Source organism: Australozyma saopauloensis, chromosome 7 (assembly GCF_035610405.1).
Source record: "Australozyma saopauloensis chromosome 7, complete sequence".
NCBI classification, from domain to species: Eukaryota; Fungi; Ascomycota; class Pichiomycetes; order Serinales; family Metschnikowiaceae; genus Australozyma; species Australozyma saopauloensis.
This window is the reverse complement of record NC_086137.1, coordinates 30,224-50,352: the sequence shown is the minus strand read 5'-3', so window position 1 is coordinate 50,352 and position 20,129 is coordinate 30,224. Positions and strand designations below refer to the sequence as shown.

Genomic DNA, 20,129 nt, shown 5'->3' with positions numbered 1-20,129 from the left:
TGAGCATCTGTTATTTAAATTAAATGTCGGCTGTCGCTTTTCCTCCTGATTGTTGAATTTCGTATCGCGCTTCCCTGCAATATTCACTTCTATCTACGATCTCCAACTTGATCCAGATTACTAACTTATACGATGGACACTGCCCCGGACCCAGCAGTTTTGGTATATCAGTATATAGCTGCATCGACCAGCGGCGATTCGACATCAGACTATTCGAGCCAGCTAGCCCAGCTCTGGTCCGGAAAGACTCTTTCGCTTCTCCAGTTCATTCAGACCTTGGGACCTACTTTGACCAGTGAAGATGTCTCCACACGGGTGATTTCGCTCCAGTGCTTTGCCAATACACTTGCAGAGGTGGATTCCGCTGTAATCTCGAAACAGGATGTTGGAGTGCTCTTGCAATTCTTGACTTCCAAACTTGAGGACGAGAAACTTTCATCTTCCACACTCAACGCATTGGCTTCCCTCGTCAAAGCCAAAAACTTCATTCCTCATGTAAACAATAACTTGAAAGATCTCATATCAGCCGTCATCAAAGATTACGACCCTCGGAAACATTTGGCCAAGGTAAGATATGAAGCTTTCCTACTTCTCGAAGCCATTGTAGAGAAACATCAGGACACATTAGCAACGAATGAAGAGTTCGCAGAATGCTTTGTCAACGCTTTTATCCATGTTGCCAGCGGCGAGAAGGACCCTCGCAATTTGCTTCTGTCGTTTAAATTGAATGCTGAGATCAATACAAAAATCCCATTCCAAGAGAGATCTTCCAACAAAACTCACGACGAGCTTCTATCTGACTTGTTCGATGTATGCTTCTGTTACTTCCCGATCTCTTTCACGACCCCGGAAAATGATCCATACAAGATCACAGCATTGGACTTGAAGAAACAACTCAGAATCACCATTGCCTCGCAGCCCCAGTTCAGCCGGGATGCTTTTCCTTCATTATTTGAAAAGTTGACCTCAACTAACCCTGCTGTGCGAAATGATGTGCTCCAATGCCTCTTGTTGTGTGTAAATAACTACCCAGCTGAAGTGCTCGAGCAATACTGGTTATCCATTTGGGATGCTTTGAAATTCGAGATCTTACATAATGATATCCTGACGTTTCAACCTGAAGCAGATTTCATTATTCCTCCCAATTACGAAAGTCTTGAGGAGACTGATGACAACAAAACTTTGATCTTGACTTTGGTTGTGTTGAATTCATTGATTCAAAAGCTCACCGACTCCGAAATGTTCCCTTCAATAATGGATACTGTCTTACAAGGCTTGGAAGCCAACTACAAATCTTTGGTCGGCAAAACATTGAAACCTGCTGTACTTTTGTTAAGTGCCATGGGATCCTCTTCTGTTACTTTTTTTAACAGGGTAGTTGACACTCTTTTTTCCTTCGAGGTATGGGGCCATTACATTCGTAGTGATTACCAAGAAGACACGGAAGAAGACAAGGAAATTGACATTGTCTTAACAACAGCTAAGCAGCGTGATTTAATCGACAACTTGGGTTACGTGTTGACCGCACAGAAGTTGTTGGGAGTCCCCACCAATTTAGAAATATATAAAGATCATATCTTGATCTTCATGGGACAATTGTTACAGACCTCGTCGAATATTGAGAAGTCTCTCAAGTGCAAGATCGTTCTGCAACTCACAAAGCTTGTGGTGCTCGACACATTCTTGAGTGCAGACGAAGTTTCATTAGTTTTGACTTGGTTCAGTGAAAACATTAAAGCTTTGATAGAAGACTCTAGCGCAAAAGGTGAACCTGATGTGCTTTTGCTGAGAATAACTAAAAGCTTGACACAAATTACCTCAGAAGGGCCCGAAGAATCGATTCAATATTATATCAATTCCGTTATCACGATCATCTTACCGCCATTGCTCGAAAGAGTATCCCAGCCATTGGTTTTGTCAGTTATCAACCAAATCTGTCTCAATTATCAATTCTTGGAGGTATTGTCCATAAGATACCTCAACAAATTGTCCTACGAAGATTGTGACGAGGACTTGAGCATAAATTTGATCGAGAGTCTCATTTTCTCCTTTAAACAAGCGCAAAGTGTGAGACCTTTTCTAGCGACGTCTTGGTACAGCAAATTCTTCCCTAGATTTTTCACAATTTCTCAGAAGCGATTCGCAGATAACGTTTATTTATTGGAAATCTCCGGCAGTTTATTAGGTCTTATCGTCAGATTCTGTGACAAGACTAAACATGAGCAAATTCTTCATGATATGATTGATTTGTTTTTCGAGGGCAAGACACTCGATGGATTCAATTTTGAATTCGAAATAAGCAAGCCATCAGCTAAAATATCCCTTTTAAAGCATATTCTTGCGAACATAGACCGCAATTGCAGCATTTCAGATGAATCGGTTGATTCTATCACAAAACAACTCATCAATTTGATTCCCAACATCGAGGACCAAATTATTAGACTCGAGTATCTTCAAGTCTTGGCCGTCGTCATCAACAAGTTGGCTGTTAACCGCGAAGAACAAGTTGAGCAAATTTTGTCTGATCTCTCACCAAAAAGCCAATTCGATCAATCTAGTTTCGAGCTCTCAATTTGGATTGCAAAAGGTTTGTTAGTCAGAGTGAGCCCACGTGGAGTAGCCTTTTTAAACAAATTACTATTGGATTTGTCGAACAACCCAGACTTGGATTACTGCAGATTGATTCTGAGATCATTCAACGTCCTTGCAGGTGATGTTGATGTCTTTTCAAATGATGGAAAGGCGGGTAAAATTATATCAGGTGTGACAAATCTTAACGTCAAGATTCTTTACAAACAACAGATATTTGAGATTTGCTCGCCAAAGCTCATATCTGATTACTCGAGCAGCGAGAAGGAGGAGAAAAGCGAGATTTTCCTCAGCACCCTCTCTATTCTCATTCAGAATGTATCAGCTAAAGTGATCAATCCTCATCTTGAGGCAATTTTGCCTTTGGTCTTGAACGGCCTCTACTCTCACAACAGCTGTATTCTTGAGGCATCGTTGCAGACTCTAGACACTGCCATTACTCAGTCGCCTGAGCTTGTGAAAAGAGACATGGAAAGTCTTGTTAAAAAGCTTGTATCGTTGGGAACCACCAAAATCGTCATCAACAAAAAGGTTGTAAACAAGGAAAATATCCGACTCTTGAGCTTAGATTGCCTCATCAAGATCTTCACCGAATTTGAGGAGGCCAAGGTTCGTGGATTACAGGTTGGATTGACACAAGCGTTGGCCCCGGGTCTTGACGACAAAAAAAGAAGCGTGCGGAAGAAGACTACGGATCTATGCCAACTTTTGCACGAAATGGATCGTTAATATTATTCTCTATAAATATAGAATGTGCTCTATTTACTCCTCATCAGACTCATCATCAAGGCCAACAGGGGCCAAACCAGGAGTCAAGCCGGGATAGGATACCGTTCCAGACGCGATCTTCTCTTTAAAGGCTTGTAAGCGGTTCTCCTTTTGTTTGGCGTTAGATCTGTCATATTTCTCATTCTCAAGCAGAAGGATTTCAGACCGTAGCTCATCAATCTCTTCCTTAATCATCATGTCATCAACGTCACCTGCACGTCTAATGGCAGATGAGTTCTTTTTTATAAGTTTTCTCAAGAACTTTTGTTCTTCTTCTGTGAGATCGTCTTTGTCTTTATGGGATTTGATCAATTTGTATTTCATCAATTTGGTGAACTTCTTGTCCTTTAACACCTTCTTATTCACCTGCTTGTTTTGCTTCGATTTCTGAGTTTTGTTGATCTTTCTGATTTCTTCAGGAAGAAGTTTCTGTTTTGTGGCTTCCCTGTGAAAGCTCTCTGTGGTCGAGATCTGATTCGAGCCTGGAAGAACACGCGTTCCCGGAAGCATGCTCTCAAAGAGCTTGTTTACAGTGTCGGTTGCTTTTTTTTTGGACGATGCTGAAGAGAATGACATTATATGTCTCTTTACTTAGAGATAGCGCTAAGTCAGATGCGATGCCTGAGATGAGGTTTGGGTGCAGGAGCAGTGGGAGATAGCGACAGACTAACTAATGTATCAAGTTGAACTACATTTGAACGATTCGCATATTACGTAGAAGCTAAAACCTCAATTAACCTAAATTTATTCTCTATAAGAAATCCCGTGTGTTCTAGTGCACAATATAGTGTAGTCCGATTAGTTTGCAACCTTCTCCAAAGCCTCCTTGATGTCCTCCAACAAGTCCTCGGTCTCCTCGATACCGACAGAGACACGGATCAAGTCATCGTAGACACCGTTAGACTCTCTCTCAGCCTTAGGAATACCACCGTGGGTCATCACAGCAGGAACCTCGATCAAAGACTCAATACCACCCAAAGACTCGGCCAAAGTGAACAACTTAGTGGTAGAGGTGAAAGCAGAGGCAGCGGCGGCACCACCCTTGATTCTGAAGGAGATCATACCACCACCCAAGCCATCTCTGTGTTGCTTGACAACCACAGCGTGGTTGGCGTGGGACTTGAGACCAGGGTAGTTGACAGCGAGAACAGCCTCGTGCTGGGACAAGTACTCAGCGATCTTCTGAGCAGAGGTAGAAGCCTGTCTCACACGCAAGTGCAAGGTCTTCAAACCTCTGTGGGCCAACCAAGAGTCGAATGGGGCAGGAACGGAACCAATGGCGTTCTGCAAGAAACGGAATCTGTCATGCAACTCGTCGGAGTTGGTGGCCAAAACACCACCAACAACGTCGGAGTGTCCGTTGATGTACTTGGTGATAGAGTGAACAACCACATCGGCACCGTGGCTCAATGGGTTCAGGATGTATGGGGACAAGAAGGTGTTGTCGACGGCCAAGATGACAGAAGAACCGTTCTTCTCGTTCCATTGCTTGATGATCTCGGCAACACGGCTGATGTCGGTGACAGACAAGGTTGGGTTGGAAGGAGTCTCCAACCACACAAGGGCAGTCTCTGGTCTCAAAGCACCCTCCAAGTCTTGGGCCAAGTCCTTGACGAAGGTGGTCTCAACACCGTGGGTGTTTCCGACCTGGGTGAAGTATCTGTGGGTACCACCGTAGACATCACCGCCACTGACAATGTGCGATCCGATCTTCAAGGATTGGACAATCAAAGCGGTGGTAGCAGAACCAGAAGACAAGGCAAGGGCGTAACGGGCCTTCTCCAAAGTGGCAACAGCCAACTCAAAGTTGTCTCTGTTTGGGTTGGCAGAACGAGAGTACTCGTAAATACCAAGAGGCTTGGATGGTTCACTTTGAGCGAATGTGGTAGAAAGAGAGATTGGCTCAATGACAGCACCAGTGGTGGGGTCAATTGGGGCGCCGGCGTGGATGGCGTGGGTGCCGAAACCGTAGTTGTTTGTCTTGTCAACAGTCATTGTATTATAGGAAAAAAAGTTGCTGTGGAAGGAAGCGAAGGACGGATCGGTAGGCATTTATAGATGGGCCGTGAGCTTACAAACATGAATGAGGCTCTTCGGTGGGGACTGCAGACAGCACGCTTCTTTTTTTCGTTCGCCTTAGGCCAAGCGCAACAGAAATAACGACCGAAGAATAGTGTTGATGCGGAAGACTAGGCTGGATGGTTTTCAAGATTTTGGGAATGCTCAATTGGATAATTTTGCTGCATGGGGCCTTTTTTTCTCGTCTGGTCTATCCCCCGAACTCACTATATCCCATCAGAAGAGCTAGTAATTACAAAGATGTGTTACACGTGACACAAGCCACGTGAAATGACGTATCAAGCCACAGTGTTAACGGGCTCAGTCACGTGACCGCATCATACTCAAAAAGAAACTATCTTGCTTCGTCAATATGAGTAAGCATGGGGCGATTTCACACGTGAATCGAGCAAGTCAGTAGAATGATATTTGAATATTTGAATATGTGAAACATACTGAACCATTGCCTCACTCTGGAGTCAGCGCTTTGGAGATGATGAGACTCTGTTGCACGGACATGTATTCCCGAGATGCATGGCACTCTGAAAAAAATCGAAGCAAGAAAGAATTAGGAAATAAAAATTCTCCACCTGCGATTTCTCTTTTCATTAGCTGCCAATTGAACCCCGATTTCAAACGTCTGTAACGTTGATCCCAGTTCGTTCTCTGCAGTCGCCAATCTACCACCACTTGCCATTTTCGGACTGGCTGCAAATGTCAAAGGAAGCCACATGAGTAGTAGGTCGCAGGGCCGGGGCTACAAGTACAGAAGAACAATTTCACACTAAAAGGGTTTATCATCGTAATATTTCCCAAATTTTCATATCATTAATGAAAAAAAGACCTGGTGACATCTTCTCTCCCATACCGCATTATTTTCTCCCAGCCTCGCTTGCTTTGGGCTATGTTTCACGAGAGTGTCGCATTCTTGAGCAAGGCTGTGTGTGTCGCAAAAACCAACGAGCCCAAGATAAGCACCAATTCCGAGAAGCATAGCCTTGATTACAGTGAAAACTGAGCGAGGAGCTATACATGATGATCCGAATGTATAAATCCATTTAGGGTCGAATTTTTTTTTCTAGTCACACATCTGGTGGTACCACCTACTTCCGCTGGATCTCCCGCTGGATCTCCCACTGTGTGGTCATGTCCGGAGGAACATCATACCGAAACAAAAAATGAGCCCCTTATAGTTTCGAAATCTAGTAATTGATCGACATACCAATGTTGCAAATTCCCCCACCAATTTCATCGCATGTTATAGCCTCATTTCATCACCAGTGCCTCCCGCCCATTTCAAGCACCTCCAAAAGTGCCAAGGCCAACCCCAGCTGTCCCCCACGCTGCATGTTTCAAAGATATGTGTTGGTGGTGATGGAGGGGTAGCGACAAGACAAAAAAATTGCGAATTTACAAATAGACGGAGTTTTTATTTCCACCGCTACGAATAATTCTCTGTAGTTTCACACGTTCCCTATCGCGTAGACGCACTCTCTACTGTTTTCACCGATCCGGAAGATAAGATATTCCATGCTGCACAAGACTCTCACAGTGCAATGGCTGCAAACAGTGTGCAAGAGTGGCTGCGAATTCTGGACAGACAAAGTCAACCACAATCAACCACAATTGAATACACTGACGTGGGAAAAAAACGCGTTCAGCCCATGATGACGTAGATTGTTAATTGCCTCATTCTCTTGGTATTATTTCTTGTTTGATTCATGGCTCCGCCGCAAATTCTATGGCAATCCTCGCGAAATCTATCCGGAGCCTGTCTCTGCACAGATCGGGAAAGCATGGTCAACGGGGCTGTGTTGAATGGGTCAAGGGATTGCTGTGCATGGAGTCTTATAAAGAGAAATGGAGTCCGCGCCAATCAACGGAAACAATTTTTTGAAATCACAATTATCTTTAGAGCTCCATTATATTCCTCTGGTGTGTTTTCACTCTAGTACCATTAATTGAATTGTTAACTGGAAGAAATCCGGCCTTCTCAACTGTCTCAAAACCATCTTGGCATTTATTGTGACAGCTGCCCAGGCATTTTCTTTGAAACATTTTTCCACAAACTCGAAGCTTTCACCTCGATTGTTGAAGGACTGTTTGGTTTGGCACTTGTGAATTCTATATTTCTGCAACTGCAATTCTAGACATCTATTGCAGTATTCAACCTCATTTTGCAAGGAAATATTCACTCACTCAAACGAGACCAGAGCTCAGCCTCCCTGCAAAGCAATTGGCTGTGAAAAAATAGTTCTTGCTTTAGCTGACTGACCCAACACCGAAATCAAATAGGGCATTTTAAATTCCTATACACCACAAATCACATTTTAGACAAACCATTCCAGCGAGAATGTCTCTACAAGTTCCTACTGCCGGGAGGGATGATATCTCAGCCACATCTGACTCTCCACTTCAGCCTAGTGGCTTCCCAATTTCTATAGAAGAACTCTCCGCTCTACACGACCCTAAATCTCTACAAAAATTACACGAGCTTGGTGGCATAGACCATTTGGCTAAAAATCTCCAAACGGATGCGGCAAGTGGTTTGAACGAATCGGACCTCGCCGAAAGAAAGGAGAAATACGGCGCAAATTTCTTGCCATCGAAATCCACCAAATCTTTTTTCCGTCTCTGTGCTGAAGCTATGAAGGACAAGGTTTTGATTCTTTTAACTGCCGCCGCTGTTATCTCTTTGGCTCTTGGTCTCTATGAGACTTTTAGTTCTCACGTCACTGTCGATAGTGAAGGAAAGCCTCTCCCGAAAGTGGATTGGGTTGAAGGTGTGGCCATTATTACAGCCGTCGTCATCGTTGTGGTTGTAGGCGCCGCGAACGACTACCAGAAAGAGCGCCAATTTGCGAAGCTTAATGCCAAAAAAGAGGATCGCGAGGTCGTCGTCATCCGTAATGGCAATAGAGAAATGATCTCCATCTATGAGCTTTTGGTCGGTGATGTTGTTTCTCTCGAAACAGGTGACATCATCCCGGCAGATTGTGTCTTCATTCATGGCGAAGTGGAATGTGATGAATCTGCTTTGACTGGTGAGTCCAACACTATTAAAAAGAGATCAGCTAGAGAAGCAGGCCTTTTCTACGAGGACTATGCCGATGGGCCAGAAGACTTGGGCTCTCCCAATGTGAAGTTCCCTGATCCATTTCTCATCTCGGGCGCAAAAGTCTTGTCTGGTGTTGGAACTGCTATTGTCACTGCTGTTGGTCCCAATTCGATCCATGGTAGAACCATGTCATCTCTCGATACAGAATCTGAGGTTACTCCTTTGCAAGCCAGATTAGACAACTTGGCCGAGGGAATCTCCAAATACGGTTTTTTGGCTGCTTTGGTTCTCTTTGTTGTTTTACTCATTCGTTTTGCAGTGAACATAGCGCCAAATGGCAAATTGCATGATCTCGAACCTGCTGAAAAAGGAAAAGACTTCGTTGACATTTTGATTGTTGCTGTGACTATTGTGGTGGTTGCAGTGCCAGAAGGCCTTCCTTTGGCCGTTACTCTCGCATTGGCTTTTGCAACTACAAGAATGGCCCAAAATGGTAATTTAGTTCGTGTATTGCGCTCTTGTGAAACCATGGGTGGTGCAACAGCCATTTGCTCAGACAAGACAGGAACTCTTACAGAGAACAAAATGCGTATTGTTCGTGCCTTTGTTAACGAGGATGTGTCTTTCGATGAGACTGCCAACGCAGGAATTACCAACAAAGCTATGCATTCGACGGAAATGATTCCAAAAATTGACTCTGAACTTCGTGATGCAATTGCTTCTAATATACTTTTCAATTCCACCGCTTTTGACAATCCTGACTATGACGAGGCAAAAGCATTGCAAGCAAGAGAAAGACCTCAACAACGTTCCTTTCTTTATCATTTATTCCACAATGATGATGATAAACAAAAGGAGCAGCAGAAATTGGGTGTTGAATCAGAGCCTTATTTAGGAAACAAGACCGAATCTGCTCTTTTAATTTTGGCTAAGGAACGCTTCAACATGTTTGACAACAATTCTTTAGTTAGTCAGAGAAACCAAATCTCAGACGACATTGTTCAGGTTATCCCATTCGAGAGTATTCGTAAATGGTCTGGTGTGGTTATCAAAACCGGATCTGGCTATCGCTTGTACATCAAAGGTGCCGCTGAGATTGTCTTCCGCCACTGTTCTCAATTTCACAATACGCAAAAACAAATCGAAGCAATGACTAGGGACGACCGCTCTGAAGTCTTGAAGAAGGTAGATGAGTACGCAGACGACGCCTTGCGTGCGATCATGCTAGCTCACAAGGACTTCCCGGATGTATCTAGTTGGCCACCTAAAGAGCTCGTTGATGAGCAGAACCCCGACCATGCTGATGTTGAAAAAATCATTGACTCTGGTGCCTCTGCTCATCTGTCAGATGCAAACTTTGTTATGGATTTCTTGGTTGGTATTCAAGACCCCTTGAAACCAGGTGTCGCTGAGGCTGTGAATCAATGTAAGAGAGCAGGTGTCACTGTTCGCATGGTTACTGGTGATAACTTGGCTACCGCCAAGGCTATCTCGAGAAGTTGCAACATCTTGACTCCTGCCGACTCGTCCAATGAGTACGCACACATGGAAGGACCACAATTCCGTGCTCTCAGTCCAGAGAAGAGGGCAGAGATTGTCCCACAGTTGCGTGTGCTTGCTAGATCTTCTCCTGAAGATAAGAGAATTTTGGTTGAGACGCTTCGCACGGCTGGTGAAGTTGTTGCTGTCACTGGTGATGGTACGAACGACGCACCAGCTCTTAAACTTGCCGATGTTGGTTTCTCAATGGGAATAAGTGGAACTGAAGTTGCAAGAGAAGCTTCTGATATTATTCTTATGACTGACGAGTTCACCGATATTGTACAAGCTATCAAATGGGGAAGGACTGTGGCAGAATCCATCAAGAAGTTTATTCAATTTCAATTAACTGTGAATATCACTGCTTGTGTCTTGACTTTCGTCTCTGCTGTTGCCTCCCTGGATGGTCATTCTGTTTTAACGGCTGTCCAATTGTTGTGGGTCAATTTGATCATGGACACATTAGCTGCATTAGCCTTGGCTACTGACAAACCCGACGATTCCTTGCTCAACAGAAAACCTGCCGGTAGAACGGCTCCTTTGATTAGTGTCTCAATGTGGAAGATGATTCTTGGTCAGTCCATCAATCAGTTGGTTATCACCTTCGTATTGCATTTTGCTGGTCAGAAAATCTTCTTTAAAGGAGAAGTTGTCACCAATTATCAGAAAGCTCAATTGGATGCCATGACATTCAATGCCTTCGTGTGGTTACAGTTCTGGAAGTTGTTCGTCACTAGAAAGTTAGACGAATGTGCTGATGTTCGGGACATCAAAGGACGTATTAATGCCGAAAACCTTAATTTCTTTGCGCACCTTTTCCGCAATTGGTACTTTGTCGCCATTGCATTGCTTATTGGATCTATGCAAGTTTTGATTATGTTTGTTGGAGGTGCTGCCTTCTCAGTTAAAGAGCAGACTCCTGCCATGTGGGGCACTGCCATTATCTGTGGTATGCTTTCTATTCCAATTGGTGCCATAATTCGTATAATTCCTAACTGGTGGGTTGTCAAAATCTTCCCAACCAGAGCCTTCAAGGCGTTCTTGTTCTACGTCGGATTTGGATGGACAAGCAAGAAAAACCGCATGAAACGGGCCGAGAAAGATTTGGAGAAGAATGATGGTCTTGAAAAGGATGAGTCCAAATAGAGCAGGCATTACAATAGTGATTCAAATCTTATATATAATATACAATGTTAATTAATGAAAGCAAATGAACTATTTGAAGTTACATAATAGACCTCAAATGTCACTTTCGATTCTATTGATGAATTTTGTGTAAACGGGCCCGAAGTGAGAGAACGGCAGGAATAATGGAGTCCAGGACTTCATCTCAGCGATTGTGTTCATCATCTCCTCCCTTTCTTCTGCAGAGCCGTCTCTCAATCGACTTTTGATAGTTTCTTGTAAAGCCATCAATTGCTCTTGAAATTTTTCCAAGGTTATTGCTCCTTTATCGACGTTTCCTATTGTTCTACGAATGTTCAACAATAGTTTACTGGTTGAGGACAAGTTATCGTCCACAACCTTCAATTGAGATAAAGTTTCAAGCGGCACAGAATCCAGCTTGGGTGCCATTTGTGCATGTGTCTGTTCAACTTTCTCTGATAAAGTTTCAACAGAGTGTCGAAGTACGTCAGCATAGTATTCGAGCCTTTTGCTTTCAACAGTCGCACTTGTAGTAATTTCTGAATGACTGATGTCGGAAGATTTTACTGATCCTGTCAGTTTTCGGAGTTGCTCGAGTTTTGTAGCTAGTTCTGTCACGATTTCAGAGGTTCCGTAGTCCAACCGTGTCATGAGTTCTTGAGTCATACTATTTGCCTTCTTGACACTAGATGGCGTGTATTTGTCTCCGGCTTTAGTCACAGACAGAAAGAGGGCATCAACGAATTCCACTGGGTTCAAGTTGGGATCAAAGAACATCCGGAGCGTTTCATCTTCCATCAAAGACATTGTGTATCTAATTTTTATGCGATCTAATGATTTGTGTGCGAATTTGAAGGTAACTTAATGATTCGGGGCTGAAAGGAGCACAATTGAACAGAACGGGCAATGTGAGTAGTTGGATCTTGGTGTATCACTTGAGATTACCAGGATGGGGGAGCGAAACGTAATGGATGTAGGAATGCTTGGCTGAAATGTTAATCAATTGAGAAATTGAATCTTTCAGTAAAGCTTACAGATCAATTAGTATAATATGTATATGTAAAAAAATTCAAGTCAACTAAATTTCTCTCTTTTCAGTGTTGGGCTTAGATCATGTGGACACGATAAGTGAAAGACACAGAAAAAAAGTCATAATTTGGTACAAATTAATACGATTCAAACACTTTTGTCATTTTGTTTGTTATTCTAGTTCAAGTTTTGCTTTTTGATTTATTAACCCCACATATTGATTGATGGTATGGCAATACCTACATTCATCTTGTCAAAACAAGAAAACTTTTGTATCTTGAAAGTCGACAAAAGAGATCTGATTAGAGCTTCCAACACTCTCACATTTGTGCGCAATTAAAGTTTGTGGTACTTTGCTCCTTGACCACTACTTCCCTTTCTGCATAGGTGTCTTACCAGTCAACTTGACCAAAGAACGGCAATGTTTGTCGTTACAATCCAAAATAGTTTCGAAGATGTCATAAATGATGTTGAAACTGGAAATATCGCTAGCGAATCATTCTGGGTGGCTCGGCGTGACGCTACAATCGATGAACTGCAACAATATTTCTCTGTAGAAGTCTCTCTTGATGGAAACAAGTCTCTTAAATTCAATGGCAAGGCAGAGAATCCTCTGCAGACATTTGATTTCAAACCTCTATCGGAATCTCTCTATAGTGTAACGATCACAGAGAAGAATCAGTCCTCAACATACACATTGAAACGACCTACTCTGAAGTACCCTGTATCTGAGTATGGTTTGATCACACTGGCTGTTGGGCTTGAGTCAGGACTCGAAATAATTTTGGGTACCCTAAATGGAAATATATCTTTCTACGATACATCTGAAAAGAAAGCTCTGACCACCCTTGCTGAAGCACACTACTCTACAGTGACCCATTTGGGACTCTTTCCTTCTGAGAAAGTATTGCTCAGTGTTGGAGACGATCTATGCATCCACCTTTGGGATCTTGTCAACATCAATTCTCTGACCAAACCAACTCGAACTTTCATGAAGCATAAGAAGACAATAACAGATGCCGCACTCATAGGCCGTGGACGTAATTTCGTTACTTCGTCGGAAGACGGCTCTGTGATTGTTTGGGAATGCTCCACAGGAAATGCTGTTTCGATATTTCGGCGTATCACTGATCACTCTGATATCGTGAAGTGTGTTGCAATTGCCACTAGTTCTAGTGAGCCTCTCGAGAATCAATTCAGACCAGAGCTACTTTTTGATTGTAAGCAGCAGGTTGTCTTTGCCGGCTATGAACTGGGTTTGGTACAGCAGTATAGTATAGCCCAGAACTGTGCCACTGAGGTGAAGCACAAGCGTGATTACAGTGTGAGCAGCATTTGTGCTATTGGAGATTTTTTGATTACTGGATATGAAGATGGAATTGTTCAAGTGTGGGATTGGGTCAAGAATACAGTCCATCTGCTCTCTCTTTGCGAAAATCATCCTGTTACACATCTCAGGGGAGCAATAGAAAGCAGCGAACTACTCCAATTCGAATTGAGTAATGGACCAGAGGTTCTTCTCTCTGTTGTATTTAATAAGAATTCAGGTCAGGTCGAGACCACGTATCTTGTTGGCTTCATGGAAATGTTCCAGGTACTGCTGGTGGCAGCTAATTGCATTTCTACTGAGGAAGAAGTCGCGGTGTTTTAGAAATGCCGTAATATTATCATATACATAAAATTTGTGGAGCAGAAGCGAGAGGCTTACAACTTTGGTCTTGGGTCAATGGACTTGAACACAGACTCAATGGCAGTAGCCTTCATCATGTTACCCTTGACCTTCAACTTTCCGTTCATGAACAACTTCTGACCGTTGGCCTTACCAGAAGCCAACTTGACGAAGTCTGCATCCTTCAACAACAATTGCACGTCGCTCTTTGGAGGAGTGTCGACCTTAGAGATGGAACCGTCCTTCTTCAAGTCCAAAACCCATGATTGGTCCTTTCCCTCCTTGTTTTTCAAGGTGATGACAATGACAGCCTTGACACCGTTGATAGCCTTCTTCTTGATGCTCTCGTCTTTCAAACCATCGCTCAACTCTTGGAACAATGAAGAGGCGTTGAATCCGTCAGCGGCCAAAGACATTTTTGATGTGGGATGTGAAATGTGGGGTTAACGTGGAGTTTACAGATTACTCTTAAGATGGCAGAGCAAAGAAGAGAATTAGAAAATGAGAGAAGTGGGAATTGAACTTCTAACAGTTGTTGGATGAGAATGGAAAAGTAAACGCTAACCGCTGGATTCACTTTCTTTATAAGTAACTTAGAGGAGAGATCACATGAAATGCAGCCTCGGTTGCTATGTGCATGTTTCCTGCGGTTCTCCACTACCGCAGTCACAAGTGAGACTAGATGAGGGAGACTGTGACTGGACCCATGTCCCGATTAGGCAATGTCCTGTGAAGAAAAAAAAATGTTCAGCGTCCGTCACTGGATCTACTGCCGGCATGCTTTTAGTTGTTTTGTTACATGGCCTTTCACAGTAAATTATGCACAGCTAGTTTTTCAGGCAGTTTCATTGGTTATGCATTGTTGGTATCGTACAATATCACACTCACTGAGGCAATTTTGAATGCAAAAAAGCGAACGTCGTGTGAATTGTATTGGACCGTCGGTCCAATTGAGAGTTTGTTGTTGACTGTTGATCGATACTCGATATTCGATGCCATGGACCGAAATAGAACCGAGCACGTGTCGTAGAATAGATGCACAATTTGATGGTTTCTAAGAAAACTTGTAATACTATGTACTTTTGGTTATCATCTTTTCAATTCTTTGCATAGCCTTGTCTTTGTACACTGTTAAACTTCCTCAAATCTCACTCTAAACGAACTCCGCCTTCAATAAAACATTTATTGGACCAAACGAAATCCCTTGTTGAGTCTAACCTCCTGGCCAATTGAGTACAGCCAAATAGTTTGGCGTATCATTATTTAGTTTACGAGAAGTCACTTCTTCTACAAAAGCTACATGTGTATCCCTGAATACCTTATATTCCCAAAATTATAAACAAATCGTAATCATTAAATAAATCATCCTGCAATCTAGTTGAGCTCAACAACAGACATAGCTCTGTCTCTAGCAATGGTGGCGTCAGTGATAGGAGACAAGGGGGCGTTGGCTGGTTGCAATTGTGGAGAGAGTGGAGAGACATTTGGAATGATAAATGGCTCAGAGATGTCGTTAGACAACTCGAGGAACTTCAAAGGAGCAGACATTATGTGCGTGTGTGTGTGTGTTGGTAGATATGTGTGCTAGTACTAGTTAGTGTACTATATGCTATTTGATTGAGATGGAGTAGTACTTGAGTTAATGAGTCAGTACTTTTAGTCTGGTAGTAGTAATCTTGTGGTCAGAGACTTTGCTTTTGTTTTTTGTATGGAAAAAATTAAATGGAGGGGGGAATGGAAGCCACTATTTATACTATTTCCTGGACTTGTACCTCCGGCAACCGATAATTTTATCTGGGGGTACTCCGTGGTCAAACTCCGAGGTGCAGGTCTTGCAGGTGACGTAAAGAGTCATGAGGCCAAGCTGAGTAAAGATAAGACAAAAGCGGCCGGACATACACCACCGAAAAGCATGGTAATAGTCCATATTTTTCTTTGAACAGACAAATAAAACCCAATCTGAATGAGATCCGTTCAACCGAGACTACACCTTTTTAACTTGTGGCAGGAGCCATCCTTCAGGCCGTTTCGGAGTAGTGGTACGATTGACTGCTCGGCGAGTATCTGCAGGTCCGCATCGAACTCCGTTTAATCACCGGTCGGTTGAATGCAAGTGCATATCCGATCAATTGAGTCATACTGATCGAAACGTGGAGAATATTTTAAGAACTCTGTTGTCATCAAACAGTCTGAGCGAGTCCTTGCTTCTGTTACATTTCTCATATATAGTATTTAGTTATGCCACCATAAATTTCTTATTTGCCTATCTCCGTTTTTTAGGTGGGCGTACACTACAGTAGTCGGGGTGGATACAGCCGTTCTGCTCTCATTGGCAGACGATTAGTCAGATAGTCCGAATCCGAAAGCTGATGCGCAAAAAAATTGCTTGACGAAAGGGGTAATTATGCATGAGACGGAATAATTCAAAACACTTAAAATATAGCCTTTCGTTCAAGCCTCTTCGCACCAATTGGAACCCTTGTTTCTGTGAGTGGCAATATGCGACTATACTACAACAACCACTAAACGAAACTTATTGCCACAAACGCTTATAAAACCAAAACAAAAAAGATGAAGCTACGAACAAAACAACTGGAAAGGGGCCACATTGCACCAGTAGATGATGCGAATGATCCCATGATGTAAATCTTGATAATAAGCATAATTAGTATTCAATGTACAGACTAAAAAACACTTAAGCCTCAACAGCAGCCTCCTCAGCCTCGGCCTCAGCCTCGACAGCCTCCTCCTTCTTAGCTTGCTCTCTGTAGACGTTGACCTTGATCTCTGGGATGGCCTCATCCTCGTCCTTGTTCTCAGCGATCTTGACAGCATCTGGCAAAGCAGTAGGACCAACCTTGTTCTTGGATGGGTCTCTCATAATCTTGACCTTAATACCCAAGACACCTTGTCTCATCAAAACGTGTCTGATAGCAGTGTCAATGAAGTCCTTGGTTGGTTGACCAGAGTGGATCATGAAACCGTCAGCGTACTTTTGGGACTTGGCTCTGGCAGCTCTCAACTTACCAGAAACAACAACCTCAACACCCTTGGCACCAGCAGCCATGGAGAATCTCAAAACACCGTAAGCGGCTCTTCTGATTGGCAAACCAGACAACAACTTAGCCTTCAAAGCCTCAGCTTGGACAGCAGCAGAAAGAGCTCTCTCCTCGACTCTCTCAGCGTAGATAACCAAACGCTCGGAGGTCAACTTGAATCTCTTGACAATCAAAGAGGTCAACTCGTGGATTCTTCTACCTTGCTCACCCAAAACACCTTGAGTGTTAGAGGCCTTAACAATTACCTCCAACTTGGTGGAGGTCTTTCTGACCTCAACACCGGCGTAACCTTGCTCAGCAAGCTCTCTGGTGAAGAACTCGTTCAACTCAGCGTAGAAGACACCATCGGCGACTAACTTTCTCTTCTTGGACAAAAGCTTTTGGGCGGACATTTTAATTGTTGTTGAGAGAAGAGATTTTTCAGGTGCGGATTTTTTTTTTCACTACCTGCGCTTGCGAGCATCTGGATTTCGCACGACCCAGCTGGAGAACTCAACATTGGTCACGTGTTACATGCTTCCAGGAACAATTCGAACCAAAGAAAAAAAACTCCTAAGTTTTATTCCATCAACTTGAAGTAAGCTCTTCGTTATTGTAGGCTCTCACTCTTTAATTTTTTTTTTCATCATTGATTCCGGTAGTGGGTCAGTCTTTAGTATCGTGGTGAGTAAGACTTGGGATTAGCATTGTCTGAATGCAAATGGTTTGATTATGACATATTATTCTTTTTTTATAAGCTGAAGAGACCACTGATATAGCAATTGTTTCTCTGATTAGAATCGTCATACGAGGCGAGATGTATGTCACTAATTGGTACTCGGACAACCAGTTATGGAATCTTCGAATGGCCAACAATTCAGTTGATATAAACTGGTTTACAAGTAGATTACTCTTTAATCATTTTTGGGTGCCATTCTCCAACCTCGATGATGGTTTAGATAGGTAGCCAATTAGCAGTCTGAATGCACACAAGAACTGAATTAACTCATGTTCGAATTATGATCTGAGCCCAAACGATATAAAGTTGTGAGACTATATTTCTGTGACCGTTTTCTGCTAAATCACAAGCGCATACTACGAGTACTCGAGCATCCCCCAACCTCACTTTGTTTGGTGGCAGACACTGGCGTTATCATTATGAGCCGCCATACCCATAACTGAACCATTTGTGGGAGTTTATGCAAAGAAAATGCTGCTTTCGGATCTATTTACTAATTTCCAGCCGATGCGTCGTTCGCCGATCTGCTACTCATATGTATAACTTCGAAGTACACCCTGTGCTTGCAAACTTCTGACACGAAAAAAAAAAAAAAAACATGCATGAGAATCTGTGTTTGAAGCTTATAGGGTGAATTGAGGTTGTTTTTTTTGAATAATATCATTATCATTTTGTGGTGTGAACTCGGGACGAATGGCTGCAAAATATCTACTCCACTGTGCTGAATAAGAGATATGAAACCCTATGCAAATGCTCTTTTCTTGCTTCTCTTGATTCACTCCGTTTTATCTATAAATCCAATTATTGTTTCGGGCCGAAGATTTCTCGATAGCGTTACAGGTCAAGAGGTATGTAAGACTAATAGATAAGAGATTCCCGCCATGGACACTAACATACAGTTTTTCATCCGAGGAGTTGATTATCAGCCCGGCGGTACTTCTTCTGTTTCTCAAGGCGCAGACCCCCTCTCCGAACCAGAAGCATGTGCTCGTGATATTGCATTATTTCAGAAGTTGAACATCAATGTATGTATACACTCAACGCCATTCGGAACACATTCTAACAATAGACAATTCGAGTATACAACGTTGACAGTAATGTCAACCATGATGCGTGCATGACAATGTTAGCAGCAGCTGGTATCTACCTTGTTTTAGATGTTAACTCTCCCTTACCGAATCGCCACTTGAATCGCTACCAACCATGGTCAACGTATACAAAAGAGTATCTCCGAAATATATTTATGGTAGTTGAACTGTTTAGTGGCTATAACAACACTCTAGGCTATTTCGCTGGAAATGAAATTATCAATGATCCGACATCTGCCTCTAAAGCATCTATTTACATCAAGGCTGTAGTCAGAGATCTCAAGAATTACATAAAAAACAACGCTCCAAGGATTATACCCGTTGGCTACTCTGCTGCTGATGACCTAAACTATCGTGTCTCACTATCTAGGTATCTTGAGTGCGCCAATCGCGACCCAATTGAAACTGTGGATTTCTATGGAGTAAATTCATATCAATGGTGCGGCGAGCAAAATTTTTACACCAGTGGTTACAATGTCTTAGTAGACGCCTTTGAAGACTACTCCAAACCTGTTTTCCTCTCTGAGTATGTATAGCCTTTCGACTATAAGCAGCATTAATGCTAACACTAGATATGGTTGCAACAATGTCACTCCCCGGAAGTTTGAAGAGATTGATGCTATTTACTCGGACAAAATGAGTAAAGTATTCAAAGGTGGTTTAATCTACGAGTATAGCGAGGAGCCAAATAATTACGGTTTGGTTCGCATCATGCCGAACGGCAGCATCCAGCTCCTTTCTGACTTTCACCAGGCAAGAGAAAGGCTCAATGCGATTGCATCATCTATTTCAACTCGTCCAGTTATCGAAGCTTCCGAAGGAAATGAGCGGAAATGTATGAACTCCTATCGCAACTTGTTCACTACCAACAACTTACCACCTTGTGTTGCCCCAGACCTTGTCCATAAAGGAGTGAAAATCAACAGAGGAAAATTTATTGAACTCACGGATGCAATGCTCGAGTCTCCCTATGAAATTTTTGATGTGGGCGGGAACCTGTTTTATTTAGAGCTGCCAAAAGTGGTTCTCAATCGAGAAAGCTTTGCTTCCCCTTACACCATTAGTGGTATGTATAAGACATCATCTTCACCTATTCGGTATGGTATGAGTGATGAAGAGTTCGGTGGTGAGTCAGACGAAGAAACAAACTACGATGAAAGCGATTCCAGCAGTGATTCTGGCAGCGATACTGATCAAATTGGCCCCGGTCGATTACTTTGTCCAGCTCCGCTGGCCCACTATCAGCAAGAAGCCACACTTGTAGGACGGGTAATCGAAGGGATATACAATCTTTGGGCCAAGACCACTGCCAAGATTTATGGAACCCTCGGCTACGAAACTGGCAAGTACTCATAAAGCACCATCACAAATGACATGAATATTAACAAAAATAGAGGCAACTCGCAAG

The 20,129-nt window shown here is 42.9% G+C and overlaps 8 protein-coding genes across 8 annotated transcripts; 4 read left to right on the top strand and 4 right to left on the bottom strand.

Moving 5' to 3' along the window:
- Positions 1–132: 132 nt before the first annotated feature.
- Positions 133–3,318, top strand: PUMCH_004956 (uncharacterized protein; the record flags this gene model as incomplete). The annotated part of the gene is made up of 1 exon (XM_063023871.1): positions 133–3,318. The coding sequence occupies one exon, from the start codon at positions 133–135 to the stop codon at positions 3,316–3,318; it is 3,186 nt and encodes a 1,061-aa protein (XP_062879941.1).
- Positions 3,319–3,351: 33 nt separating this feature from the next.
- PUMCH_004955 (uncharacterized protein) lies at positions 3,352–3,933 on the bottom strand (the record flags this gene model as incomplete). The annotated part of the gene is made up of 1 exon (XM_063023870.1): positions 3,352–3,933. One exon carries the CDS (start codon positions 3,931–3,933, stop codon positions 3,352–3,354), a length of 582 nt encoding a protein of 193 aa, XP_062879940.1.
- A 222-nt stretch (positions 3,934–4,155) lies between these two features.
- On the bottom strand, positions 4,156–5,409 carry PUMCH_004954 (uncharacterized protein; the record flags this gene model as incomplete). The annotated part of the gene is made up of 1 exon (XM_063023869.1): positions 4,156–5,409. One exon carries the CDS (start codon positions 5,407–5,409, stop codon positions 4,156–4,158), a length of 1,254 nt encoding a protein of 417 aa, XP_062879939.1.
- Positions 5,410–7,768: 2,359 nt separating this feature from the next.
- PUMCH_004953 (uncharacterized protein) lies at positions 7,769–11,158 on the top strand (the record flags this gene model as incomplete). The annotated part of the gene is made up of 1 exon (XM_063023868.1): positions 7,769–11,158. One exon carries the CDS (start codon positions 7,769–7,771, stop codon positions 11,156–11,158), a length of 3,390 nt encoding a protein of 1,129 aa, XP_062879938.1.
- Positions 11,159–11,251: 93 nt separating this feature from the next.
- PUMCH_004952 (uncharacterized protein) lies at positions 11,252–11,965 on the bottom strand (the record flags this gene model as incomplete). Its single annotated transcript, XM_063023867.1, has 1 exon — positions 11,252–11,965. The coding sequence occupies one exon, from the start codon at positions 11,963–11,965 to the stop codon at positions 11,252–11,254; it is 714 nt and encodes a 237-aa protein (XP_062879937.1).
- A 643-nt stretch (positions 11,966–12,608) lies between these two features.
- PUMCH_004951 (uncharacterized protein) lies at positions 12,609–13,838 on the top strand (the record flags this gene model as incomplete). The annotated part of the gene is made up of 1 exon (XM_063023866.1): positions 12,609–13,838. One exon carries the CDS (start codon positions 12,609–12,611, stop codon positions 13,836–13,838), a length of 1,230 nt encoding a protein of 409 aa, XP_062879936.1.
- A 2,713-nt stretch (positions 13,839–16,551) lies between these two features.
- PUMCH_004950 (uncharacterized protein) lies at positions 16,552–17,307 on the bottom strand (the record flags this gene model as incomplete). Its single annotated transcript, XM_063023865.1, has 1 exon — positions 16,552–17,307. One exon carries the CDS (start codon positions 17,305–17,307, stop codon positions 16,552–16,554), a length of 756 nt encoding a protein of 251 aa, XP_062879935.1.
- Positions 17,308–19,249: 1,942 nt separating this feature from the next.
- PUMCH_004949 (uncharacterized protein) lies at positions 19,250–20,077 on the top strand (the record flags this gene model as incomplete). Its single annotated transcript, XM_063023864.1, has 1 exon — positions 19,250–20,077. The coding sequence occupies one exon, from the start codon at positions 19,250–19,252 to the stop codon at positions 20,075–20,077; it is 828 nt and encodes a 275-aa protein (XP_062879934.1).
- Between the last annotated feature and the right edge of the window lie 52 nt (positions 20,078–20,129).